General features: G+C 43.3%; 1 protein-coding gene across 1 annotated transcript; it reads left to right on the top strand.

The window, feature by feature from the left end:
* Positions 1–1,362: 1,362 nt before the first annotated feature.
* Positions 1,363–24,448, top strand: VOPP1 (vesicular, overexpressed in cancer, prosurvival protein 1). Its single transcript, XM_009889434.1, has 5 exons — positions 1,363–1,407; positions 2,416–2,474; positions 17,826–17,894; positions 19,998–20,134; positions 23,985–24,448. The coding sequence occupies exons 1-5, from the start codon at positions 1,363–1,365 to the stop codon at positions 24,164–24,166; spliced, it is 492 nt and encodes a 163-aa protein (XP_009887736.1). The 3' UTR covers positions 24,167–24,448.
* The last annotated feature ends 1,639 nt before the right edge of the window (positions 24,449–26,087 follow it).

Here is a 26,087-nt window from a genome sequence, read left to right as displayed (position 1 = left end):
GTGTAGGAGAGCTGAAAAACTGCCATGCACTATTCATAGCGCTGTGATATTAAAAAAAGGCAGGATCGGGATTGGTACCTGTTGTTCTAGGGCCCGTATAAAAGCAAAGTCTGGGCACCGAAGGATTTTTAGTGCTGGTATCTGAGCCCTGTAAACTAGAAGGAACTGTTACTTGCAAAACTTTCCTAGGCTGGAGCCTTTCTTGTGACAGCAGTAACCATATTGGCTGTCTGAAACAGAGATTTGTTAAGAGGCAGAAACAGAAATCTTACAGCTTGGGAGATGTGGGAAGGAGGAATCTTCCCAACTCATTTTAGAACTTGTAAAGCAGACTAAAATACAGGGAGGAGGGTGAGCAGAATGAGCGCTGAATATGTATCTCTCCTTTACACTTGTAAAGGGTACGCAGGCTCCACGTGCTCAGAAGCATTGCTGGGAAAACATCAATTAAAATGCTTGAGTCTGACGAAGGCTGTAAGAGCGTTGAGGTAAACGGTGACTCATGTTGGTTAAGAAGCAGGAAGGAAAAACATTTAACAGTGTACACCCCAAGCTGGACTCTGAAATAAGGCTTCCCAAGGGATCGACCTGTAGGCAGCGGGATTTTAGCCAGGGACTGCTGATCCACAGCCCTCAAAGGCAAAGAGCCAAAGCATTTTTCACTGGCTCAGGAGCAGACCTGCTGGGTCTATGATGCATGTATGTTTGCAGAGCGTTACAGAGAGAAACTTGGCATATTTCTAATTTTAGAGTAAAAGGAAACAGCAAGCTGATGAAAAGATTCAGAAGGAAGAGTTATGAAGTTGAAAGCTTGGAAGGAGAGGGGTGGAAGGGCGAGAATGGGGCAAATATGGAGATAGATCTTTGAACACCACTTGCTCTAGCAGCAGCTATAGAGCCCTCCTGCATATACTGCCTCGACCATGGCATCAATTTGAGAGGGGAACGAGGCTTCCGCTGTGTTTATCCCAAGGAAAATGCTCCAGTCCTTTCAACAGAAGGTAAAACTTGTACATCTTGAAGACTGGTGTGAGCCTATTGTATTAGTGGAAGGGCCTGATCGCACGCATCAAAAGCGTCTTCTCCTCCTCCTTCTCCTCCTCCTTCCCCCATCTCCTATATTGCTCTTAACAATTTAATCCATAGCAGTTTGTCTTCATGGGCTGTAATTGATCTGTCTGTGATTTAGCTCATCAGATGCTCATTAAAGAGCTTGCAGCCTTTCTTATTCATGAGGAGAGAGAGTCTGGGATCTAAAAACACTTTGTCTTTGTCTTAACTGGATTCATTTAGTATTCTGGGATTCGGGGAAGCTAATAAACTTATACGAGCTATTATTTAAAGGTGAGCTGTCAAGTGAACATGAAGGATGATCCAAGCCGAGAGCTCTCCGGCATCGGGTGTCAGGTGTGAGCAGCAGAGGGAATTGTTGCTAAAACTCCAACAAGATATTCCTCACCGCTCTGTGGAGGGTGTCCCTGGAGGGTGTCCCACAACGCCCTGGCTGTGTGCGATCGGATAATGTAGCTTGCCAGTGGAGCTCCTGGAGCCATGTCTGCAGCGAAGATGGCATTTTATGCTAGCGACGTCAGCGGGATACGCAGAAATATTTTGTGCGTTGTATATGGAGTTTGGGCTTGACATCTGGTTTTCTTTTTTAAGCGCCACTATTGTTCCGAGCGGCTGCCTGTACTCTGGCAGTGCCTGTAACGATGTGCGCTTCCCATGTTGCCTGCACACACATGCTGAGAAACGGCCTGTCACCATCCTTTAACAAGGATACGCTGGCAATCTGCAAAAGAGAACAATACCCTTGGGCTGCAGAAAGCAGTTTCCTTTCCCCGCTACTTTAATGAACACTTGAGATATTTCCAAGCTGTAGGAAGAAAAGATGGGACGGATGGGTTCTCTGTTCTGCTCCTTTCCGAGACTGGCTCCGCACACCAGAGACTTCCAGAAAGATGAATAATTCCCTGCAATTATTGAATTTGCTGTGTAGTCGTACGCATAATGTCATCAAACCGGTTATGCCTTGGAGGTCTCTTAAGAGCCCATCGTGGTTGTAGTCACTTAAGTTCTCTGTGGTCTTTTAAAACAGCAGTTCTGCCAGGGAACATGTGCAGTTGGATCCTGTGCCTGTGTCGAATATACTGACTTTGTTGGTGAATCGTGGGAAGCTATGGGGCCCCCGCAGACAAAGCCCTGCGTGAGGGATCTGAACCCTCACAGGGCACACTGCCATTCACATGAACTGACTTCCCAGTTGCTGTGTGTACTGAGACTGAGAAATCTTTGGGAATATAAACCTTTTCTAATTGCTCAAAGGCACAGTATTTATAAATACTTTATGCTTGTGTTTATAATTGTACATTGTCCTATGTAAATATTAATACCATATTGTTCGTTCTTTTGTAGTGTACAGAGGCCAAAAAGCATTGCTGGTACTTTGAAGGATTATATCCTACATATTATATGTAAGTAGTCATCACTTTCCTTTTTGTGTTTTCTAGCACTCAAGAGAGAATTAGATTCTGTAGGCTCTTAGAGTTTTGTTCTTTCACTAACTATACTTCTTCCATAACTTCTCTGAGACTTTTTCTAATTTAAAAATGAAGATTTTCTTTCCCTGCTTCCCCATGTCCTATTTCTTTCCCTTTCTCCTTATTAAAAAAAAGTATACAGACTTGTTTCGCCATCCAATCCAGGCGACCTTTCTTTTTGAAAACAAAATGCAAGATCTTAAACAGCTCTTATTTCAGAACACTGGAAAGAAACATAAGTAGAGCCATGTGAGGACAGTTCTCCCTTTGTTTTGAACAAGGGCAGGTAGTCAGGCAGAATACCAAGAATGCTTTGAAAGTAAGTTTGTCCCTGTGCTAATGCTGTTGTTTAATTTAGGGAGTTGGGATAATTTGTTATCCGTGGCATAACTGTCCTTTTGATGAGTGGCATCTACATTCACATCAGGCTTGTGTGTGCACCAAATGTCAATGACCTGTAGGTGCATGATTGAGGATCTCTCTGAGTTGCAGTTTTCTGTTTTAAATTGCCCACAGCAACAAGAAAAAGGCGGAGGAAATGTGTGGGTGAGAGGTATTTTCCCTGTGGATTTGGGGGCAGAAAGGAGATAAATGTACTAAACTTTGTCCCTGGGTTGTATAACTTTATAATTGTAAACACATGTAAACATAAGTTTGGGGGGGGAAAAAAAAAAAGTGGGGTGGAGGAGTAGGTAGCAGCATTAGGTCATCAGTTCCCCAAGCAAGCTCTGCTGTCATGAAGGATTGGAAATTACTGTAATCCTTATGCTACCCAAGAACTTTCCTCCCTTTTCTTTTCCACCTCCACTTCATCTGCCAGAAATGGGAGAGAAATGCTAGAGACAAAAAGCAGCCAGGAAGCTGGGCGAGAAACAAAGCCCACTGAAAGAATGAAACACTGTATGGTTTAATTATCTGATCTTGAATATTAGCTGCTTAGGAAGTGTTTGTGCCTAGAACTCACTGTCCTTTTTTCAGGTGACTGAAATGTTGAGAATTACTCATAAATGGTTGGCCAGAACAGATGGGTGAATTTAAATACGTTCATTTTCTTTGCATGCTAATAACAAGAGGACTTTGGTTCCACCTCCATTTTATTTTGTTTTGCTGCAATGTGGGAAAGAAGCTGGGATGTTATGAAATCATGAAAATCCCACTGTACCTTGACATTCAGGAGTGCGTTGTTCATCATCACCTTGGTGTTCTGCTTACGTTTCTGCCCACGTGCTTTTGCAGCCAGTGTTTGTCTCCTTTGGAAACGCAAGGGGGTAGCTGCTTGGATATTGGGTGTTAGCTCGGACACTTTGTGCCACAGGTAAATACATACTGAGCCCTGTGAAAGCAAGGGGTACAAAGGGGAGGCTCACTATCTGCAGTAGATCTGATGCATGCAAGGTTGCTTTCTAACTTGTTTCCTTTTGGTGGCTAGTTTATCATCATCTTTGTGTGCTGAAATGGATTATCTTGTAGAAAAGCAGTGTGTTTATTTTCCAGTCTGTCAAAGAGGTTAATGGGAATTGCACTTCATTGAAAGGAAGAGGGTCGATGGTGTTGGTGGGTTGTTGGCTGGTTTGGGAGATCTTTTAATGTGAAGGGAAAACTGTTGTATACTGACTATGTCAGGTCAGTCAGAAGACTGGTGGTAGTAGTAGTTGTGTGTTTTGTGGTACTTACTGCAGCACCCTGTTATCCAAGTCATTGCGTAAATGTGCTGTGATTGCCAGTCTCCTGGACAGTGTAAGGAAATGGAAAGAGGAAGGGGAAAGGGGTGGGGTGTGTGTGGTCAGTGATTATTGCAACGGTGATGAGTGTCTGGTTCATGCTGTTGTTGTTATTGCGATCATGAGTTTAAGTGGGGAGAAGAAATGCTAAGGAAAGATAATAAGGATTTGGGGATGGTAAAGCTCCGAGGACAGATGACGTGAGACAAGTGAAGAAATATGGAAGGCAGGGGAGAGAGCGTATTTGAGTGCATTGGAGCCTAGTAGGCTTAAAGGGGGCATGCATCAAAACTATAGGAAGGTCATCGATGTCTACAGTGCCTGGGGTTTCCTACTTTTGTTACTTCTGCAGTTTCAGTTTCTGTTGTCTAGGATCCCCAGCCGCTTCCTACATGCGTTTTCTTATCACACCTCTATGGTGGAAGAGAGGCACACCACCAATCTCAATATCTTAAGGTGAAGTCCTATTGCTTCAGCACTTGTTTGACCCTTCACTGAGTTAATTCAATTTGCTAATCCCACAGAAAATTGTTCATTTTAGCACATTGGAGTCAGTGTTGAATTAGCTTGGTAAGGTTTTTGGCGAACACGGGTGAAATGGGAGGAAGGGAGTATTCTGCATATTGTGGGGGAGGAGGCATGAATAGGATCTTCTCCCTTAGCATATGGTTAGATGTTAAATCATCTAAAGGCATAATATGTAACTTCATCCTGAGAGTGTCTCCTCTATGCAAATGTAGATCTGGGATGCGCTGTAGTGAAACGGATTTTATTTTATCATACAATTTCTGGAGCAACAGCCCATAAGAAGCAGATATATTTAGTCAAATGAGTTTGCAATAGCTTCCATTCCTTTCTATCACTGGCCTTCTGACAGAAGCTTTTTCTACCCTGTTAACATATGTAGTCTGTCCTTTGGTCTTGAAACTTATCTTTGGAGACTTATGAAACCCAGCAATGCAATCCTTTTTAGTGATTTCCCTGGGATTTCAGTCCCATGCTGACCGTATGTCGCGTCTCTCTTGGAGACATTTTGCATTATAATGAAAAGGTTGGCTTGTCAGATCAGAAATACAGTGCACTGTGTCTATTCACAAATCTAGTGTGGCATGCTTGGACCAAGGCATCCCTGGACTGGCATGTCCATATGCTTTATATTCTGGGTAGGCATGTCCTCAAAGGTGCCTGCTTCTCTTCTGGTTGTGCAGGGTAACAGAAGTCTAAGGTGGACTATCACATAAAATGGTTGTTTGCTTTTATCAGAAGTTTAAAGGCAAGAAAGCTGAGTTAATCTGTCCTGTAAAGGCTCTATTTCAGCCGTCCAAAGACAGATAAGATGGTGTCTGCTAAGCAAGAGGAACATGGGATAAGAAATCAGTGCGCCAAAATAAGTGTACTGGAAATTCATGGTAGATTGGGGGGTAAAACTTGCAGTGATATGACTGTTCTTCTTTTGGAGCTTGAGGGTTTTTTTTTTTAGTTTTTGATTCAATCTGTCTTCCAGTGTAATTATTTTAAAAAGAAAAAGCTGTTAGAGATGTTGCTCAAAGCTTTCTTAAAACTTGTTGGTTATGCTTTCTGTGTTAACAGCTAGGGCAAAGGTTGGAGGTCTCTTACAGAACTAATGATAGATCTCTCTGTCCAAGTAGTTAATGGTATTAGTACGTTTTAAAATTATTTTTCCAGTGGACAGAATTGTTTGAGGCTTCATAGATCAGCAGTAAGCTTTAGTGTATTTCAAGCTTGCTTCTTCCAAATAAAAGTCCATTTCTTAAGGCTAGACCGAGGAATCGATCACTTTCCAAACTTTTCTACCTCTGCTGTGAGAATCTGTTAACTTAAGATACTGCTTATTTCAGACCAGAAGTCATCCTGGAAAGCTTCCCAGGAATTTGAGACACATACATAGGCCTTCTACTGTTGATACAGAGAACTTCCAAAGCTGCTCTTAACTTACATCACTAACCAAACCAACCATTTCTCTGTGTCCTAGTTGCCTCAGTCACAAGATATTGTCAGTTAGATACTTTTCTGCTGCTTCAGCAAAACATTTATTTATGTGGCCTGGGAAAATAAGTAAACAAATAGAAAGTGGAGAAAGGAATTAGTCATTGGAGTCTAATTCTTATACTTTTGAAAAGCAGGGAGCCAAATTATCCCCGACTTCGCTTAAAGAATTATATCACACATCTCCTTGTGCAGATGCACAGAAAGGAGTTCAGAATTAAAGCTGTCTCAACAGACTTGACCCTGATCCTCTACTCTCACTTAAATAAGCCAGCTTAGTCTTATTTTAGATGTACCTGAAGTGCTGATGGTTGGCGGAAGAGACGGTCAAGATATTTCTCTTACTTGGCAGTAATGTAAATCATGACAAAGTGAATGCATTAGATTGCAAAACCACCTCCTCTGTATACAGATGCCAGCAGCACTTAAGATACACCAGTTGTTTTTTCCACTTCTGAATTGGGAATGAATAGTAGAGGGAAGGTTGCCTTACATTTTGCTTATGAGGAATAGTTTGATTACACTGATTGTGAATGCCCCCTCGTTGCAGGGTGAAGTGCGTTCCCTAGTGTGACGGACCAATCCCGTAGGTTTTTTCTGTTTATTTTTTCTCCTGTTGTTGGCTACCATCACATCGGAGCTTTTAATCATGATAAATTCCAGATGCTAAAACCTGCATGTTTCTAATCCTCTCCTTTCCCGGCTCCCAGGCATGTTTATAAAGTACCACAAATGTTTTTGAGTATGAGTGGTAAGCACGTGTCCACAGCAATAGAAATACCATGGCTGATGTCACTGGGTCAGTGAAGTAGTTGCCCACAGGGAGGGGTTTGGCTGATTTAGAGGGAGAAAAGAGTTTTGGTGTTATCCAGTATTGAGTTAACATTATTTCAGCTCATTCTGTTTGATTATTGTGTACTGAATTTTAAAATAATGTGATATTCTAAGAGAAATAGTGAGAAAGAGAGTACAGGAAAAGAGTATTGGAGAATCAGAGAATAATTAAGGTGGGAAGGGTTCTCAGGAGACCTCCAGTCCAACCTCCTGCTCATAGCAGGGTCACCTGTGAGGTCAGACCAGGTTGCTCAAGGCTTAGGTCTTGCGAAAACTCCAAGGAAGAAGATGGCACAACCTCTCCTGGCCACATGCTCTGCTACCTCGCCATCCTCATGGTGAATAAGTTTTTCCATATACCAAGTCAGAACCTCTTTTTGTTTCAGTTTACGTCTATTTTCTGTTGTCTTCCTACCCTGCACCACCGGGAAGATCCTGGCTCCATCTTCTTAGTAACCATTTCCTGGGTACTGGCAGGCTGCTTGTGGGTCCCTCTGAAACTATTTCTTCCCTAGGCTGAACAAACCCAAGTCTCTCCACCTGTCCTCATAGGGCAAGTTCCCCAGCCCCTGACTATCTTGGTGGCCCTGTGCTGAGCTCACTCCAGTTTATCAATTTCATTCTTTCTGCTGGGGATGCCCAAACCAAATGTGGTATTTTAGATGTGGTCCAACAAGTGCTCAGTGAAAGGTGGTAGTTACGTCCCTTGATCCACTGGCTACACTTCTGTTGACAGACTCCAGGATGCCATTGGCCTTTATTGCTGTTGTGGTGCACTGCTAGCTCATGTTCAGCTTGCCGTCTACCATGACCCCTGGGGCCTTTTTAGCAGAGTTGCTCCACAGCCAGCAAGACGTTCATCCTTCCGACAGGCAAGACTTTTTTCATTTGTGTTTGTTCAATTTCATGAGGTTCCCATCAGGCTATTCCTCCAACCAGTCTAGATCTTTGAGTGGCAGCCCTGCCCTTGAGCTCATTGACCGATCCCCAGTTGGTGCCATCTCCGAACTTGGTGAGAGTACTCTTATCACCATTTCCAGCAATACACTTGTCAACAGGACAGGTCGAGACCTCTGTGGTACTACTAGCAATTGCTTCATACTCTCTAGGGAGAGTGTGACCTATTGGCCACTGCCCTCTGAGCCCCACCATCCAACCAGAGTGGTTTTTTTTTTTACCCATCTATCTGTCTGCCTGTCCAGACCGTAATGTTCAAATGTGGCTGCAAGAATATTGTGGAAGACAATGTGAAAAGCCTTGCTAAAGTTGAGGTAAATGACATCTGCTGCTCTCCAGCTTGTCCACAAATACCATCCACTGCTAGTGTAGTGGTAGAAGCTCTTCTTGCTGCACTTGATTTCCCTTGCAAGTATGTAGGTGATGTTTGGCTTTCCTAATACCATACCTACTTGTGTATGTGGTGATTTCTAAACTCCTTCGTAGCCTCTACCTGCTTCAACCTCTTGAATACTGACTTTTTGCGTTGGAGCTCAGCCGTGGGTTCCCTATATAAGTATGTTTTGACTGGTCATTGTTGTGCGACGAGGTGAAAGACCTTCAGAAACATGGAAAATTTCTCTGGAAGAAAATTTTACCATTGCTGCTGGCAAATATGCAAAGAACAGAATAAATATAGGGGAGTGCCATCTTGTAACCTCTTCTAATTCTTGTTATCTGAAGCAGGACCTGAATTAACGTTAAAAGCATGTGCAGATGGAAGTGCTGTATTTTTAGGTTATTATGTTTCTGCCATAGAAAGTAGTTTACTACAGACATCTGCACATGTATACATTTATTTTATATTGATTACATCTGTTTAATTTTCATTTAGAATTAGTATGAGAACATTAATGTAAACCTAAAAAAACCTCCACGTTTGCTATATTCTTCATGTTTAAGACATTCCTGCCCTACATGGGAACAGTCAATTCTTTTTTGTGTTTTGGAGGAGAATGCTGATTGTATTCTGTTTGTGTTTTTTCACGGCTTTTGAAATAAATTTCTTGTGCATTTCCACACACTTCTCTTCCTTTGCAGATTAAATTTTACTGTATTTATCATGCAGTTGTATTCATCTGGGTTTTGAATATAAGCCCTTATGCACTTGGTGGTCAGTCTGCAATAATAATTTTGTGCACTACCAAGAACCTGCAAAATGTTCCAGATGAAAACAATAAAAAAACGATTTTTGTCTCACTGTTATTCGGATAGCTTAGAGAGCACTCTTCTTCCATCAATGTGTGTACAAGAGGCTGGGAAAAACCCCTAGTCTAGACACGGGACACACTGCATGATGGGAGCTACTTTCTGTGCTCCACATCCTGTTATGTTTACTGCTTTTAATTAAGTTGGCTTTCCTGATGATTCACTTAGCTTTCCCGTTGCAATTACAGCCGCATGAAGTGTCAGCAGGTGTGTGCTTAGGGCACTAATCTAGCTGTTGATTTATTCTTCCATTTGATTTGGAGCCAGCATGGAGGAGGTAGAGGGGAGGCAGCGTAAGAGTCTTGCACGCTTCCAGGCACCTTGAATAGCTGCCACCGTACAGAAACAGAGACATGGATTCAGGCCAGAGCCACCAATTTAGCAGTGAGCTGCCACAGGAAGGACCTGGTTGCATATGTAGTTCAACGCAAGAACGTGAGTGCACAGTTTGTATTGTGAAGGAAGACAGCAGTAATAATCAGACCGACTGTATATAAAGGCAACAAAACCCCACCGCCATTGCGCAGTCCTCTGTGGCCTTAAATAATAGGGGTACAAAACATCAAAACTAGCTTCGACAGTCTGTGCCCTTACGGTTGTATATTCCTTGCTTCAACTAAGGGACTAGATTCCATAGATGTTGATGGGTCTGTTGAGGTTGTAGTCCTGGTTGCTGTAGTCACCCAGCCACTAGATGCCTTCCCAAGCACTTGAATTTGCTTGGATGGATCAGTTGTCCAGTTCACAACGTGGGGAGAATTAGGTTACCAAATTAACAACCAACTCAACTTGCTGGGAGTAAGTCTTGAGAAGGGGAGAGGGATTTAATATCTCAGCCGTCGCAGGCAATTAAGCAGGGTGGCTGACCTAATTGGAGATTTGAAGCTCTGAACGATTTCGGAGTTGGAGGCTGACCAGGTGTAGGCAGCCTATTCTGAGAAAGGGAAGGAAGGAGGAAAGGGAGGGAGGCAGTCTCGGTCTTCCAGTGGAGCACTCCTTTGAAACCAGACTCCGTTCTGGCTGAGGTGGAGCAGGGAACCCAGTCCCACCCCCTCTAATTTCCAGAGGATGCAATAACCACAGTTGTGGCTGGTCATGAGTTTTTCCTGTTGGAGCTGTTTGACTTGAAATATTCATCAGAGCACTAACACCTCTGTATCCTGGACAAGAACCCTAGTGTGAGGCTGAGAATCAGTTTCTTCTGGTGGCTTCTCAGTGGGACAGGTAGGCTTGTACCTGGTTTGAGCTCCAGTCAACAGCATCAGGGAGCACTTGACCCCAAAGTCATCTGGAAGCTTCTAACCCATTCTGGATAGGAAAAAATAAAAATTTTGAAAGACTTGGTGGCATCTAACTGTTGGCCATTAGTACCCATGTCCTTCTCTGTGTATGATCCTGTACTGGCTTAACAAAGAAAAAAGATTTGCTATGCATTAGTGTGTTAAATTTGGGCAGATAGCAAATTCATGGACACCCATCGCCCCCTGCCAGCAGTTTGCTTATAATCTCCCAAAGCAGCGATTAGATGCAGTAGGACTGCTCGCCCACTGGGAGCAGCTTGAGATACGAAGAGCTAATTGTGTGTTTAATAAGGGGCGTGATGATTAACTAGAAGTCCTCATTCCTGTTGGTGTGAGAAATTTACAATTCCACCTCCAGAACACTAAAACTCATCATACAGATTATCTGTGGTTTACTTTTGCCAGATCCTTAAGCTATGCTGTTTCTCTACTTCGTTCTGAGAAGGAAAGACCTGCAGCCTATGTTGAAAAAAAATTGCTATTAAGGTACCGTATACTGCCACTGGACAAAGCTCAAGCCACATCAATTCTTACTACATTCTGCCACAGGAGGAGCAGAGAAAATTTCTAGATGAATATGTGCTGACCAGAAAGCTATGTGATGAGACTTGCTGCCTTTACAGGCAATAAGGAGAGTTCCTCTGTAGGATGGTTTTCCTCTTGGGATCCCAGAGGGCTGAGGTTGTGGGAAGCCGTTGGGTAGCAGAAGGTTTGTAGAAGGGTCAGTTTGATATGGATGGCTGGGCAAATACTTCTTGTCCCATCGGCAGGGGGGGGGAATTACCATATTCTGCAAAGTTCTTGCACAGGGACGATGTTTATAGGCTCTTTACTAAAGAATAATTAAGAAAATCCCCTTTTCAGCTGTTGCTTGCTCTTATTTTTCCTGTCTGAGAGAAGGATAGGAGCCAAGTATCTTGTCTCATTGTAAGAGATTCTAGTTGTGTCAAAGCAGACAGGAATCTAATCTGAGCAAATATTGTTTCTGTTGCTGTTGTTTCTACTCTGTGGAAAAAATGACCTGACAGCCCCTTCCTTCCTTTTTGCCTTACGTTTTCTTATGTAGTTAAGGGCTGAGTGATTTATCAAGTACCTGGGTAACTGTATCTCTAGTGCTCTCCTGGGTACCAGCGGCAGTGTTTTACTTCAAGTACAGATGTTCCACTGAGGTCATGACTGTGTTCATCTATGAAGCAGTTATATTTGTTATATATATGTTATATATTTGCCAAAATCAGACCTACATTCTATAAGGCACTGTTCTTGCATGCTATGAGGGATCACCTTTGTTATGTATAAGAAGAGAAGAGAAATGCTTTTTGGTGTTGAGAATCGTGACTGCAGATAACTGGTGGAGTTGTGTCCCTGCTGAAAATTAGTCTGTGCATGCAGATGTGCCAAGGAGGCACAATGAACTCTAAGACCAAGTCTGGAAGGTAGATGTTGCCTATTGCTCTGCTCCATCGGCCAAAGACTTTGGTGTGTTACTGCTCCTCAAGCCACTTAAGTGAATGCCAGTGGAGGGATTTAGCCTTTGTCTAGCAGTGTCTTTCTGGAAAGAGATTAAACCACCTTGGGACTCAGAAACAATTAGTTAGGTGGGACTCCCAGGTGCAGAGTTGTACTCTGTGATTAGATTTCCACATTCAGTGGGCTGCTGTAGCAAACTGCCTTCCTTAGAATAACCTCTCCACCAAGGTTGTAGCTTTAAGCTCCTCCGCTTGTCTGGTGGTATTTGTCTTTGCCTTACATAGTAGTACAGGCAATGGCTTTGCTTTGAAAACTGCTTTTTTTATTGACAGATGGAAATCCACGTACAGAATCGTCTGAAGTGAATTAATCAGTGGTGAAATAAACTTGGTAGAAAAATAACTCCCTCAGTTACTTGGTACACCTTCTATTGATCTTCTTCCTCATTCCTCATCCTTGAGGTCTAATTCTGAGTCTTGTGGCAGTGTAGTCCTGTTGAACTCAGTGGCACTATTCCTCATTCATAGCACAGCCAAGACGCTGAGCTTCACCAGAATTGTTTCTGCTAGTCACTTTGTGGTGGTTGCCTGCTTTGTTTTTCTTTGTTTCAAGACTCATTTGACTTTTCTCTGTTCAGCATCACTGTATCCTGGCAGCTGAGTTCCAAGCAGATGAAATATTTTTTATTTTTCTTTAATAAAAAAAATATTATTTTTTTTGTCCTAGAACAACTAAATACATATGCACACTTCAGCTGTCTGCCTTCATCTGTTCAGTGGTAGCAGACCTGAGCCTTCTGGCTTTGAGGGCTCAGCATTGATTCTGCCTGGAAGTGACCCAGTCTTCAGTGGCCCATCCCTTCCAGTTCTTGTGAGCACTTGTGGTTCTCCTTCTGGTCTTTTGCATGTGCAAGTATTAGGACCACACCTGGGACTTCCTTAGCTTCATCTGTTGCCACTAGCCGTTCCTCCCAAATCTTTCTCTTCTGTTTTTAGTGTTGGTCTGTTGCTATACCCTCCTTTACTGAGATTCCTGGCTTCCTTTTCTTACACCCAGTTTAAAAAACGGCCAGTGCTTCTTGTATTCCAGTGAATCCCACTTTCCTTCATAGACATTACATACATGCAGTGATCGTTTAACCTCTCACTGGCGTGCAGCTTTTTTTTTTTTTTAATTAAAGTCATGCTTGTCTACAGAACAGTGCTTAGAAATCATGCAGTTTACTGTATCTGGTTGTTGGGGGGGGTGGGGGTGGTGGTTTTCTTTCACCCTTCCATCCTCTGTCCCTCTGTCTGCAGTAGAGTTTCTGCCGCTACATGTGGATTAACAATTTAGGTTTTGTTTTACTCCTCCAAAAAACATTGCTAATCAAACATCTTAAATGTTAAATGAGATTTTGGCATGTATGCAAATAGTCTAGAGGGAAAACCTAAGAACACTACAGCCTGCGTTTCAAAAGGATGGTGTTGATGGGCAATACCTGTGTTGGGTGAGGACAGGGAATATTGTCAGACCAGTGTGGCTATACAGTCTGCTGAAGACTGTAATCCTTGCTTTACCTCTTTAATTTCTCCAATTTTCAGCAAGTGCCAATCAGGGAATTATTTTTAGATGCAGTTCTTTCCTGTGGCAGCTCTGCTAGGAAGGGGCTTGTTCAGCTGTGTAGATGCAGGTATAAATCAAAAAGAGCTTCTGGATCCTTTCATTGAACAGTTGTTATCCACAGTACACATGCAAGTATGGGGTTTGTTTGTGGGGTTTGGGTCATACCATACACACTTACGTGAAACTTTGTGGCTTGCTTGTCCATTAAGGACAGAAGTTCAGCGTCATGATTTAAGTGTGAACCCGTACAAAAAGCTTGTCGCTGTGATCTGACACACAGTGTAACTGATCTCTGACACAGCAGTTCCGTGGTGTGTTAGCAGTACAAGTTGTTGGACGTGCAGTTGCATTCATTTCAGTATACTGAATTATGAATGAAAAGATGTAACTTCTAAATCATAAATCGCGTTGCAGACAGTTTTCAAAAGAGAGACCCTATGCTTGGTGAAGTTACAGATTCGCAAAGTAACTACTGGATCACGTCTTATCCTATGTAGTGGTTTAAATTTTGATCTCTGAAACAAGCATTGCCCTAGGGAGATGCAGTTCTTGGGATCATTGTCAATGTGTGAAAGAGGGAAATTAGCTTTAGAAATGTCTTCTGTAGGAGATGGGCTCAATCCAGTTCAGATCAATAGTAAGGCTTATTCTTCTTCAGCTGGCATTGGGCACAACCTGTCCTTCGCTGCTAAGCAGAGCTAAAGCACAAGAGTAATTTAAAGGATATGCATATCAATTTAATAAATATATGTGTGCTTAATTGGTGTTTTTTTTCTGAACCAGGGTCTTAATTCTGTTGAGATTTGCTGTCAGGCAGTAAGAAATAGTATATTAAAGACTGACTATATTTAAGCTTGTATGTTACTCCATTAATAAGCTGATTATATTGTTGCCTTTTGCCTGCTAATAAATATGGCTTTTGTAAGTAAGTTCATTTTCTTGTAATTGGGATCGGTCTTGGCAGAAGTTCTCTTGTTGTTTCGTAGTGCATTGAATCAAGAACAAGAGATCAGCAGAGGTTCCGTGGCACCCTGACAGCAGTATCAGCAAATGGGACGTTTGTTCTTCTAGTCTTTTCTGGTGCTGCTGGGGAATACAAACAGCAGGTTGTTATCATGGTATCATCTTCGATTTCAGACTTCTACATATGGGTATCTGTGTCTCTGCTTGCAGGCATGCAAAATCAAGTGCCCCTTTGGTTTTATGGGTAAAAAGTGAAAGGGTTACGAGTGTCAGATCTCAAAGGGGTTTCCCTCCAAGTCACGGTACTGATTTAGCTTCACAGATCCACACAGCTAGTGCAATGCTTTGCCTTGGATGCGTTGCCTCGGAAAGCTTACTGGCTGTTGTAAAACGGAGCTTCTCTACCCACAGCTGCAGTGAGAGATGACTCCAGCCTTTGCAGCATTGTTTTCAGGCATTTGACAGTGCTATCATCCGTGTAGGAGACAAAACTTCTCTTTGATGGCCCGTTTGTTTGCCATTCAGTGGTCTCAGGAGCTTCATAAACATTCAGCAGTTGAGCCTTTCTGTGGTCCAGCTGGTACTTTAGTCCTCTTTTGCAGGAATAAAAGCTAAGCCACTGAGGCTTAAAAAATGATGCAGACTTGTAGCCTAGACAATCTGGAGATTAAAAATAAAAAGTGAATTCAGGTACTATGCTCACTGTACAGATGCTGTTTTAATTTTGGTGGTTTGAACAACCATAATTAGATATTTTAAAATAACCTTTTCCCATCTCCTCTGGCTGTGGGGAAAACGGATGCAAAATAAGCGAGGCAAGGGTGGGCACGAGGGAGGTGTACGTGCAGCCTCCCTGGGCTCTCTGGTTTAGTTTAACTTTTAATCCAAGTTCAGCTCTTGAGGCTTGATCTGCGAAATGGCTTTGGGGCCAGAGGCCAGCCTGGTGCATCCACTCCCCGTCCTCCTTGTGGTCAGTTGTAGGTGTCTGAGCTGACAGAACCAATGTGTGGAGGCAGAGATAAAGACTGCTTACGTCCCTAAAATCCTTCTATAATTTGGCCTTACTTGCCTCAAGAAAGGCTACACGAGTGCAGTGCCCCGGTGATGCTGGGAACTCATTCCTTTTCTTTCATGGATGTGAGTGTGGCTCTTCCTTTTAAAACATGGAGCAGCAGAAATGGGTGGCAAGCCTTTTATGTTTGCTAGCACAGGTTGCTCGCAAAGGAAAAGATCGACGTTCATTTGCCGCCTCCATCTCATTCCTTCTAGATTTGTGGGTTCTGTTTCCAGGCTCTAGCTCTGCTTTTCTGTCCTGACAAACCTTAAAAAGTCCTTGCTGTGCAGCACCAGCAGAAGGAGCAAGTGCCCATCAACATGGATGAGGTGCCGCACCCACAAGTGTGTTAAAAAACAAAAAAGGGTACCATGACCAGTGTTTCTACAGAAGGCAGCGGCTACCACCCCATTTTGCAAGAGGCCTGATCCTGTCTATACGTTTAACATATGTCTTGAAAGCTCCTGTTGGGTTGATCCACTTGGGGAGCATGGAGGAACGCTTAATGTCTTGGTCCTGATTGGATTGAAGTTAATGCTGACTTGCTAAGTCTTGTTATTAGTTTTGTAATATCTGATAGCTTTGAGTATGAGCAGTTGTTAGCGTCCTGGTAAGCTTTAAAGAAGAAAGGTTGGAGATTGGGTCGCTTTCAGGTTCAGGGATGGCAAAGTGAACGTTTTCTCTTTTGGCATAAGCAGCTTACTCTGCTCGAGTCTCAGACTGGGTGCCTGAGTATATTAATGGACCTTGCCACGCTGATCATGTCAGATCCTCCAGCTTGCTTAAATAAATCCTGCCTATTTGTCATCAGAAGAGTGTGTAACTGTTTTCACTTGCAAAACAACTGATTATGTACCCATAGAGCATCCTCCTCTGGCCCCAATTAGAGGCTGATGCCTATGTGACTTGATGTATTTTGTGAGTGAAGGCTTGTTAACTGTGCGTGTAAATGTGTAATTGTCTGTACAGTTATCCCATTGATTTATTTTTTTTTTAGCTTTGCCTACAAATATGGGAGCACAGTCATGCAGTTGGGCAAATTTTCCAAAACCAGATGCTTAAATCTGTGTATTGAGCATACAGATGTGAATACCATTAAAAAGATTGGTCCAGTTGTGTTAACTTCCTCTTTTCTTTTGGTATGTGGATGTGCTAATCTGAATGTGTTCGAGTTTGTCACGTACCATAGTTTCTGTGTTACCTTTGTCCTTTTTGCTACTGAATACAGTGTTTCATTGGTGTGGGAAATGGCAGTTACCACAGAAATTGTTCAAAGGATGCTGAATGTATGCGCTGGCTTTTAGTGGAGTTGTACCTTGTGCTTAGAGTGGTTGGTGCTATAATGCCTTTAAAATGGTTCTATTCCGTATAAAATATTAATTTGAAATGTGGGGGATTTTTAGAGGAAAGCTTACTTAAATAATGGGAGCTGTTGGCAGTTGCAGTCCAGTGCAACTTCTGAGAAGCAAAAAATGTGTTTAAATTTGCAAATAACCATATGCTTGAAGTTTTCTGTGCACTTGGTGGTTTCTCTTTGGAAGCTGCTGATTTGCAAAGAATGAGTGATCTGGCAGTTTTGACCTTGCAATTCTTGTTTGATGCAGTGAATAAAACCCCAAATGCCTCATGTTTGGGCTATGCAGTGTTTGTTTACTGTGAAAGAAAACACAGTAATACTGCTTTTCTTTATAACGTGTCCTTTTATGTAGAATTAAACACTACATTCAGGCTTTTTGAGGTGGCTTTAAAAGAAGTATGTAGGAAGGTAGTTTCAATAACATGCGAAAAGTTCCTGAATAGTGGTAGAGCTGTGCCACAGATGTGTAATGTGATTAACGCCTTCAGCTGGCCAAGAGTAGTCTGTTCTTATTCACAGACCCACAGAATGGATTGGGTTGGAAGGGACATTCAAAGATCATCTAGTCCGCCCCCCCCTGCCACGGCAGGGACATCTTTCATTAGATCAGGTTGCTCAAAGCCCTGTCCAACCTGACCTTGAAAACTTCCAAGAGGCTTTACCTCCCAAGCTCATGGCTTGGGCAGGGGTGTGAGGGGCATCAGGGTCGGAGGTGCTGTTTTACTCTGAGTGACAACCACTAACACCCTTTCCTCTATTTCTCTGCAGATGTCGCTCCTATGAGGATTGCTGTGGTTCAAGATGCTGTGTAAGAGCTCTCTCTATCCAGCGACTATGGTATTTTTGGTAGGTCAGAGCCTTCGGCAGTTTTGTTTGTCCTGTTCTTGTCTCGTTTGTAGGACTCCAATCAGGGTATTACCAGCCCTAGTATGTTAAAGTAAAGTAGGTGCTTTATTCAGTAATGTCTATGTGTACGCATAAATGCAAGGACTTAGGGTTTTTGCTTATAAAATTCTCCCGAAGTAGTAAGAAAACACTGGAAAAGGAGGTTACTTGTGTCTGGTTGACTTTTCCTGCTTCTGCATCCTGCTGGTCTGTACAGGCAGCAGTTCCACTTTTATCCAAAATTGCTGAATTCCTTATGCCTGCCCCAGCTGCTACCAAGCAGCGGTGTTTGTCCAGTTCTCTTGGGCACTCAGTTTTGAAAGACTGTATAAGGAGGATTGTGCGTTTAGGCAGGGTTTAAGACATTCTTGCCAGCCGAACCGAGGCTTCAATTAAAAAGGAAGAGAAGTACATTTATGACTGAGGATTTCACTGGAGATGACAGCAAGGGAAAAGAAAGCAGAAAGATTGGAGTTCGTGAAACCAGCAGCTCAGTAATCTGGATAAAGCTTAAACTAATCACTGTTATATGCATAATGAAAAAATAAGGTAAATTCTTTTTGGAGAGGAATTTAAGAAAGCACCTGAATAAAACCTTCTCATTAAAGTAGAGAGACAGCAAAAGCTCCCCTAGAAAACCTGATTTCAGGCATTTTTATGTAGAATTTGAAGACTGCTTAAAAAAAAGCCTTCAAAATTGAAACAAATAAACACTGAAAAGCAGAAGCCTGATATATACAGTAATACAGAGATTTCCTGAAGCTGACTGTGGGATTTCAGTGTACAATCCTCACTGATATAACTGAAGAGCTCTGCATCTCAATCCCTGGGGTGACGTCGTAAATCTCTGTTTTTCTGTTCAGAACAAATCCTTTGCAGGAACGCTGCCAAAAGGGCACGTATTAATATTGGCTCAGGGAAACAGGACCTTCTTCTGCTCTCATTTCCACTGTAGAAACGAGAACAGAATTTGACCCTTTGCATGAAATACCTTTCACTGCCATGAAATACCTCTTGCTGCCATGCAGTGTCACACTGTTCTTGGGCACCGGGGAATGCTCCAGAGGAGATGAGCGTGGTATGCAGCCTTGCCTCTGGCCCCTGTCCCAACTTCAGTGGCCTCCAGCCAACTTCCGTCCCTTCCAAAAGAGCACAGTTGTCATTGTCTTCCAGTAAAGGGCCCTGAAGTAAGGTGGCAATTAATGGCAGAAGAACCACTTGGGTTTACAGGAGCTTGCATCAGTCAATAGCATGTATGATAACAAATCAAGGAAACCCAGTGAAAGCCACCATTTGAGGAACAAAATCTTCTGACGTGCTCTTACTGCATGTGCCTGTTTCCACAGCACCAGGGCAAGGGAATGATGAGGACAGTTTAGTCAGGTCAGAAAAGGAGCTGAGAAGAACTGAAGCAAAATTATGTGCTTTTTCTTGAGAACGCATATCCTGTCTAGGAAGCACAAAGCAAAGCTCATATTCAGTGCTGAATGCTTCAGTCTTCTGTCTTGAGCTTAAATGCCAGCTACCATATTTCCCATGGGAGACAAAATTACAGTGTTGAGTAATTTAAGAACATCTAATAATCTTTTAAGGGCAACTGTGGAATAGTAGTCCTCTTTGTACAGCCAGTCTCCCACAAACCTCCTGGCCAGTCTCAATGCAGTAAAAGCGAGGCTTGTGTCCAAGAGATGCAGTTTAATACTGTACAGACCTGGAATTTCATTTCAGCATCCTGGTGGAAAAGGTCAGGTATGAACCTGGGCTTTCCAAATGTTCAAGGGCATTTTAGTTTCAGATTTGTATTTTACATGCAGGAAAACATCAGCGAATATTACAAATTGCTAAAGAAGTCAGTCTTATATCCATAAGTGCCATCCATATGGCTATCTCAAATGACATAGGCCTGCTCTCAAGTGACAATCTGTTTAAGAAACCCAGATAAAACTCATAGGCTGATGATTACTAGATGGTACTTTGGTTCTGTCAGTGAAGAGTCTGGGTTTGAGAGCTGCCTGAATGTGGGTGGGTTTTGACTCCCCTCTTCTCTTTGCCTAGGTTCCTTTTGATGATGGGAGTTTTGTTCTGTTGCGGAGCTGGTTTCTTTATCCGAAGGCGGATGTACCCTCCTCCACTAGTAGAAGAACCTACTTTTAATGTGTCTTATACCAGACAACCGGTCAACACTGCATCAGGTCAGAGACTGCTCATTAAACAAGTTTCACTAGTTTCTTACACTTGCCAAGGCATTTAAAAAGGGTGGGTTTGCGCTGTTGGTTTGGTTGGTTTTTGGAAACTGGGATTTGGACAAGGAATTGCACTGCACTAAACCATGCAGCCACCTCCTGCGATGAGTGGAGTCTTCTGCCTTCCAAATGACGTAATTCAGCCACAGCAGTGTTTTTGAAACCCAGGGTGACAGGACTTTCAGTTCCTTTCCGTTGTGGTTCCTAAGACCTTTACAGCTGTGTGTCCACGCATGGAGGGAGGATAGCAAGTTTTCACTTTGCAGTGTAGACAAAATGATAGGTATCCAAATTGAAGAGGGACACAAAGGAAGAGTTTTAAATACAGTTGATAACATTGGGCAAAGGTGAAGGAAAGCCTAACCTTTTTCTTCCACGGTCTAGCTATCTTGTAAGTCTTCTCTTTTTGATTTGCCTTCCATGTGCTGGGTTACAATTTTTCTGCAGCGGTGGTCCTTCTCCCCTCATCAGTCTGATTGCTCGCTGGTCAGCAATGGCTGTGAGCATCAGGAGGATCTACCTAGTGATGGCTTCTCTGGCAATACTGCTTCCTGAGTTTCCTATTTCTTCCCCTCTGGCTGTTACATAGACCTAGTTGGGAGAATCCAGCAAAATAAGAGTCACCTGTAAGCAGAAGATGTTGGTGCCTTATTGGGAGCATTTTGAATCCAGCTGTCTCTTGCTGGAAGACCTTCCCCAGTGCTGAGATTATACCTGAGTGTACACTCAGGTGCTTGCCTCAGCAAGGCCAAACAGACATTTTTAACCACTCTCCAGATTGCATAAGCCAGTGCTAACTTGTGCTGGCGAAACCACACATACACACGCATGCAGGCACTGACACTTTTCCTCCCAGGCTGTGATTTTGCTTCACATTGTGTTAGAGAGCTCTGAAGCCAGAGGATAATTACCTTTTCTGACAACTTTTTTGGAATTGGCGATTTTTATTTGTTTCATGCTAGCTTGGAAGTGGAAATACAACGGAATGTTTTATATTGTGAAGGGGGATCTCTCTGAAAATTTGCTGCCTCAAACCTCTTTATCAAAAATCATCTTCTGAACCATTACATCTTTGTAATATTGTGGCTGCATCAAGACAGCCTCCTTAGAGAAGTGTCCTAAACCCCTTTCTAGCTAGCTGTCACTGCAAGCATTGTGCAGAGATGTGGCATTCAGGCTCTCTCCCCTGTCACGCCAGATATTGCACATCCGCGCGCCTTGTGCAGACTTCGGAAATCCTCTTTCTTCCATCCTTAAGCGTGTACCCATGGACATGCGTTCCTCCCCTCTCTCTCACAGGTCTAAATGGACAAAAAGATGTTACAGACACTAACATTTTATTCACCCTCTTTTTGAAAAAAAAATTGTAAGAGGGTTTTTAGGGCTTCCATTCTGCATCTGTTTTTCTGCTTGACTAAACAAATATTTCCACAGAGAGTATTTATTGGGAGGGAGCCAAACTAACTAAACTATATTTTTAAGCCTGAAAAATAACCTCAAGATTATGTGAACAGGGAGCTTCTTTGGTTGGATTGGCAAATACTGGATTTAATTTTAGAGCACAGTTTTAGCTTTTCATGGAACGCAAATTGTGGGCAGATATAAAATAAGCACAAACCCTTTGGTGACCTGCTTTATGCCACCTGCTTCCGGACTGTTATTACTGTTTCTTAAAGCTTTGGGCTCTGACCTGACCCAACCATTTTATTTTTTTTCTGCTATTCTAGGAATATTCAATAGCAAAAGCAACAGGAATTAGTAGTCAGCCAGGTTCTCATTTTCCTCTAGCTTTCCAGATTTGGTAGTGGCAGCCAGCTCACAGTTGAGGTGGAGCCCTTGAAATGTGGCTCTTTTCCCACCTCCTTCCTTCCCTGTAGAGATAACGGCAGCATCTTCTGCCATCCCAGCAGCAGCCTGAGAGTGGGAGTGCTTTTTCTGTGGGCCTGACTGGGAAAATGGATTGAACACCTCACCTACAAGCAGCAGTTTGCAGACCTGGTGGCATCTTTCACTTTAAGTCTGACCTACATAGCCCCAGGCTGTCAGTTCTGGTGCTAGAAAAAGTCGGGTCCCTTTGTAGATGCTTAACAAATACTTACTGAGCTTATCCCACACGGAAGTTGATATTCAGATGTTGTTTTCTGCTGGGTTTAATGAACTGAAAAAATGTCTCAAAAGATTGGTGTCCACACTTCCCCCTGTTCCCCCCCCAGTTCAGTAATAATACACGGAAATTTTAATGAAAATAGTTATTGTCCTAAAGATCAAGCTGCAGTGAGCTGCTTCAACCTCTCCTGTTTCCCCATGGGGATGGAAACTGCAGAAGTGCAGAGCTGGGCAGGATTTAACTTTAAAACAAAAATGCTTAAGAAAAAGGCTACAGACAGGGGTATTAGAAACTTCGGAGAGGTAGGACTCTGCTCCTGTTCCCAGCCTGGCTCTCCGTCGGCCACGTGCCGATGCTATAGATGGAAGCAGAACAAGGGCTTCTTGTCACAGCAGCAAAGGAAGAGGGGCTGCGGAACAGTCCTCTTCACTCAGACAGGCAAAAGGAAAGTGTATTGTGGTGGTATGTTAAAAATTACTGTGTTAAGAAGGAACTAGCTGTGTTCCCAATCTGCTTTCCACCCTCTTTGCCCCCAAACAAAGCTCCCTAGGCAGACACCCCAGGCTCTGGGACAGTTCACATCCCTGTGCCTTATGGCTTGACCCATCTGATTTAATATTGTAAGGACACGTTTTTGGGTTTGGTATGTGGCTCCTTCCTGAATGCTCAAAGAACTAAAGGATGCTTAAATCTTCAAGAACCCTGTATTCCTTCTGTGGCAATACTGAGTCCTAGTGTCACAGAAAGGAATGATTGAGTGGAAAATCCCTGAGAAGCTGCGTTATTATAGGAAAAACAGGCTAGCACCAAAAGAAGAAAACCTGTTGCTCAGCCGTGATGATTTTTTTTTTTCAGTCCAGTCTTATTTAGAGACAGAGAGAAAAAACAGAAATCTAATTTACATATTCCACTATAGGCAGTCTGTGACTTTAATTGCTGGAATTGCATTAAGTCGTCTTCTACCCCCCACTGTGGTATCTGAGGCAGGCAACACACCACCTTTGTTGTTCCTCATGGCAGCAGTCTCTGTTACTCCTCGTGTGTCACAGCTAAGGAATTCTGCGTTTGATCGTGTATTTCCTTTCCTTGTCCCTGCGGGCTCCAACATCACTTCCTAAATTTAATCTGTGCGAAGCAATCTTGTCCCATTGTGTTAGCCAGCCATAATTGGCTTCAACTTGGGTTTTTGCTTCAAACATGTTTACTCCTTAGCTGTATCTTGCCTTGAAGGGAAAGCATGTATTTGAGATGCGTTCTGGCGTACACGCGCATCCAGTACACCACAAAATAACTTGTGAAGTCCTTTTGTAAGACTTGACACCCGAGTCAGGGCTGCAGTGGAAACCCCTTTCTCCATCTGGGATCCCATGCCTCTCCTTTCTGCAGGTAGATTTTCTGTCCGGGGCAGGACTCACTGTTTTCCCTTTCAGATGGTACTCAGCTGGGGCAGTGATGCCCTTTCTTTCACTAAATAATTTCCATTGCATGCAAAACCTAAACCTTTTTGGTGAAATCCCAAGAAGCGAATGTGGTCCCGCAAGCCTGGGTTTTCTCTGGATTGGGGAGAAGGGTCGTTCCTTGTCTTTGCTCTGATGAATGCTTTAAGAAAACTTGTCTGAGTGTGCAGAGCACAGCCGCTGCCTGATTCCACTGCTGTTGTTGATGCCTTTTCTCTCCTTTTCTTTCTTTCAGGGTCACAACAACCTGGAGTGCCGTATTACACAGATCCAGGTGGACCTGTGATGAATCCCATGGCTATGGCTTTCCACGTCCAGCCCAATTCCCCACAAGGAAACCCAGTTTATCCACCCCCACCTTCCTACTGCAACACACCACCTCCCCCTTACGAGCAGGTGGTGAAATCCTCCACGTGAGGACTCTGGCTCTCTGACCTGACTGTGTGAGAAGAAGGTGCCATTGCAAAATGACCGAGATGGAGGGCATCTGCCCTTTTGAACACTTGCTAGTTCTCCAAGTCCTCTCTCCCTCCCTTCCCTGCACCTTTCCTCATTAAAGTTACTTGCAAAGGGGTGATTTTTAAAATTTTTTTCTTTTTTTTTCTTTTTTTAGTAGAAGTGGATTTTTTTCTTTGTCTTCAAAATGAGAGAAGTTGTCTTTGTAATGCTTTTAATGGAAACCTATATTTAAAACCTGTATGTCTTTCTCTTTATTTATTGTTTGTTTCAATCATGGATTTAATTGCGTTGTGGCAGGCTACTGATAGCAGTTCTTTATGCAACCCCAGAGTGATGTGCACTCTCCTAAAATCCCATAGCAGAAATGCCCTCATCTAAGGGATATGGCGGAGAAAGAGGGTAGAAGTAGAAGCAGCAATGCTTTTGCCAGAAATGGTGGCCACCATCTTTTCCATTTATGTTTTTCTGGTAAAACTTGGTTCTGATGCACAACAGAGAGATGCTGTGATAGAAGCCCGTGAGTGACTGGAGCACCAGCGTTGGTCGAGTCATGGCAGGGGCTTTGCCAAGTGCCCTAGAAGAGAGGGTATCATAACTTTAAATGATGTATCTAAAAGCAAAGGACCAGGACTTAAGTGTTTCCTGGCCAGCACCTGGACTCTGCCCGTGTGATCAGCATCCTGGCTCTCCTTGTTTTGCCAGCAGTGAGATTGTATGAAACAGCTGATGACCTAAATGTCAGTAGTGAGAAGGAGGTGTTATAACCTCAGAGCTACTTGTGCTTGTTCCTCTTGACAGAGCAGTTAGAAACACTGAAATACATAGGTAAGTTTTCTTCCCTAAATTGGAAAATAGTTACAGTAAGAAGGAATGGGAGCACACTTCCACGTTTGTTCCCTTTGACATTGATGGGAGTTTTGTCCCTGAGAAGTAGTAGTTTTGATAACGGTCTTACTGCTGCCACAAAGAGTACCAAGAAGAGCTGTCCTCTCCAGGTGATGGACTTGTAAAACTGCTCTATTCTCTAGGCCAGACAAATAAATAACTTTTTGGGACTGCTTGAGAGCAGGTCCTTGACCTGATATGCAGATGGCTTGGCTTTCAACAACTCTTAGCTCTTCATGCATTTTGCTGTGAGTGGCCCCACGTTTCCCAGTTCACTGTCTCATGCTTGTGGCTGACTGAGCGCCCACAAGTCAACACCTTCAAAGAAACACAGAGCCCCTTTCCCTGTGAGGGCTCTCACACCCATCTGTGTCTAGCAAAAATGTGAAGCTACTCTGAGACATGACTACATACTATTGGGACCTTCGTCCTTCGAGCGTATTCAGAGCCATGTCGCTAAGGAGTGACAAAAAGAAGATGCCATCACCTTCTACTGCTGAAGGACCCGAAGAAACAGTATAGCTGAGGGCTGAGTCCAATATGGTACTTTGGGTACCGGGGGTGTACTTCCTACCAATACACCAACTGCTCCTGTGTCACTCCAGCAAGGGCACAGAGGTCACCGAGGTGGTTTGGAGTAATCTGAAGACCTGTGTTGCACAGGGAACCAAAGCTTTGTTGCGCTGTTAATGCGTGCCAGTGGCTTGCGAGAACTTGTTTCTAGACGGCAAGCTGGATTTGCAGAACTGGCAGAAAAGAGCATCCCTTTTATTATGAACATGAGTATCTTCGAGGGTCCCTGTTTCTAAAAGCTGCTAGTGGAATTAGTAGTCATCTGGAGCAGAGTTAGCTTTTGAGGAGCTCATCCCCGCAGACCTGGCTTGAGTGAAACTGTAACTAAGGCTTTCCTTTTCTGCGCGTTATAATAAGGGACAAAGCAAAGCACTTCTGTCTGTGCAGCGTAGGCTCGAAGGACACTTAGGATAACAAAAAA

Source organism: Charadrius vociferus, unplaced genomic scaffold (genome assembly GCF_000708025.1).
Source record: "Charadrius vociferus isolate BGI_N301 unplaced genomic scaffold, ASM70802v2 scaffold97, whole genome shotgun sequence".
NCBI lineage: Eukaryota > Metazoa > Chordata > Aves > Charadriiformes > Charadriidae > Charadrius > Charadrius vociferus.
Note: the sequence above shows the minus strand (reverse complement) of the source record. Positions and strands in the feature narration are given on the sequence as shown.

Bases quoted from the DNA above. Each gene is read 5' to 3' on its own strand.
- VOPP1 (XM_009889434.1), top strand. From the start codon at position 1,363: ATGAAGGATGATCCAAGCCGAGAGCTCTCCGGCATCGGGTGTCAG. The intron at 2,475-17,825 runs GTAAGTAGTCAT...ATTTCTCTGCAG, and splicing joins TTATATCCTACATATTATAT to ATGTCGCTCCTATGAGGATT. The intron at 20,135-23,984 runs GTCAGAGACTGC...TCTTTCTTTCAG, and splicing joins ACCGGTCAACACTGCATCAG to GGTCACAACAACCTGGAGTG.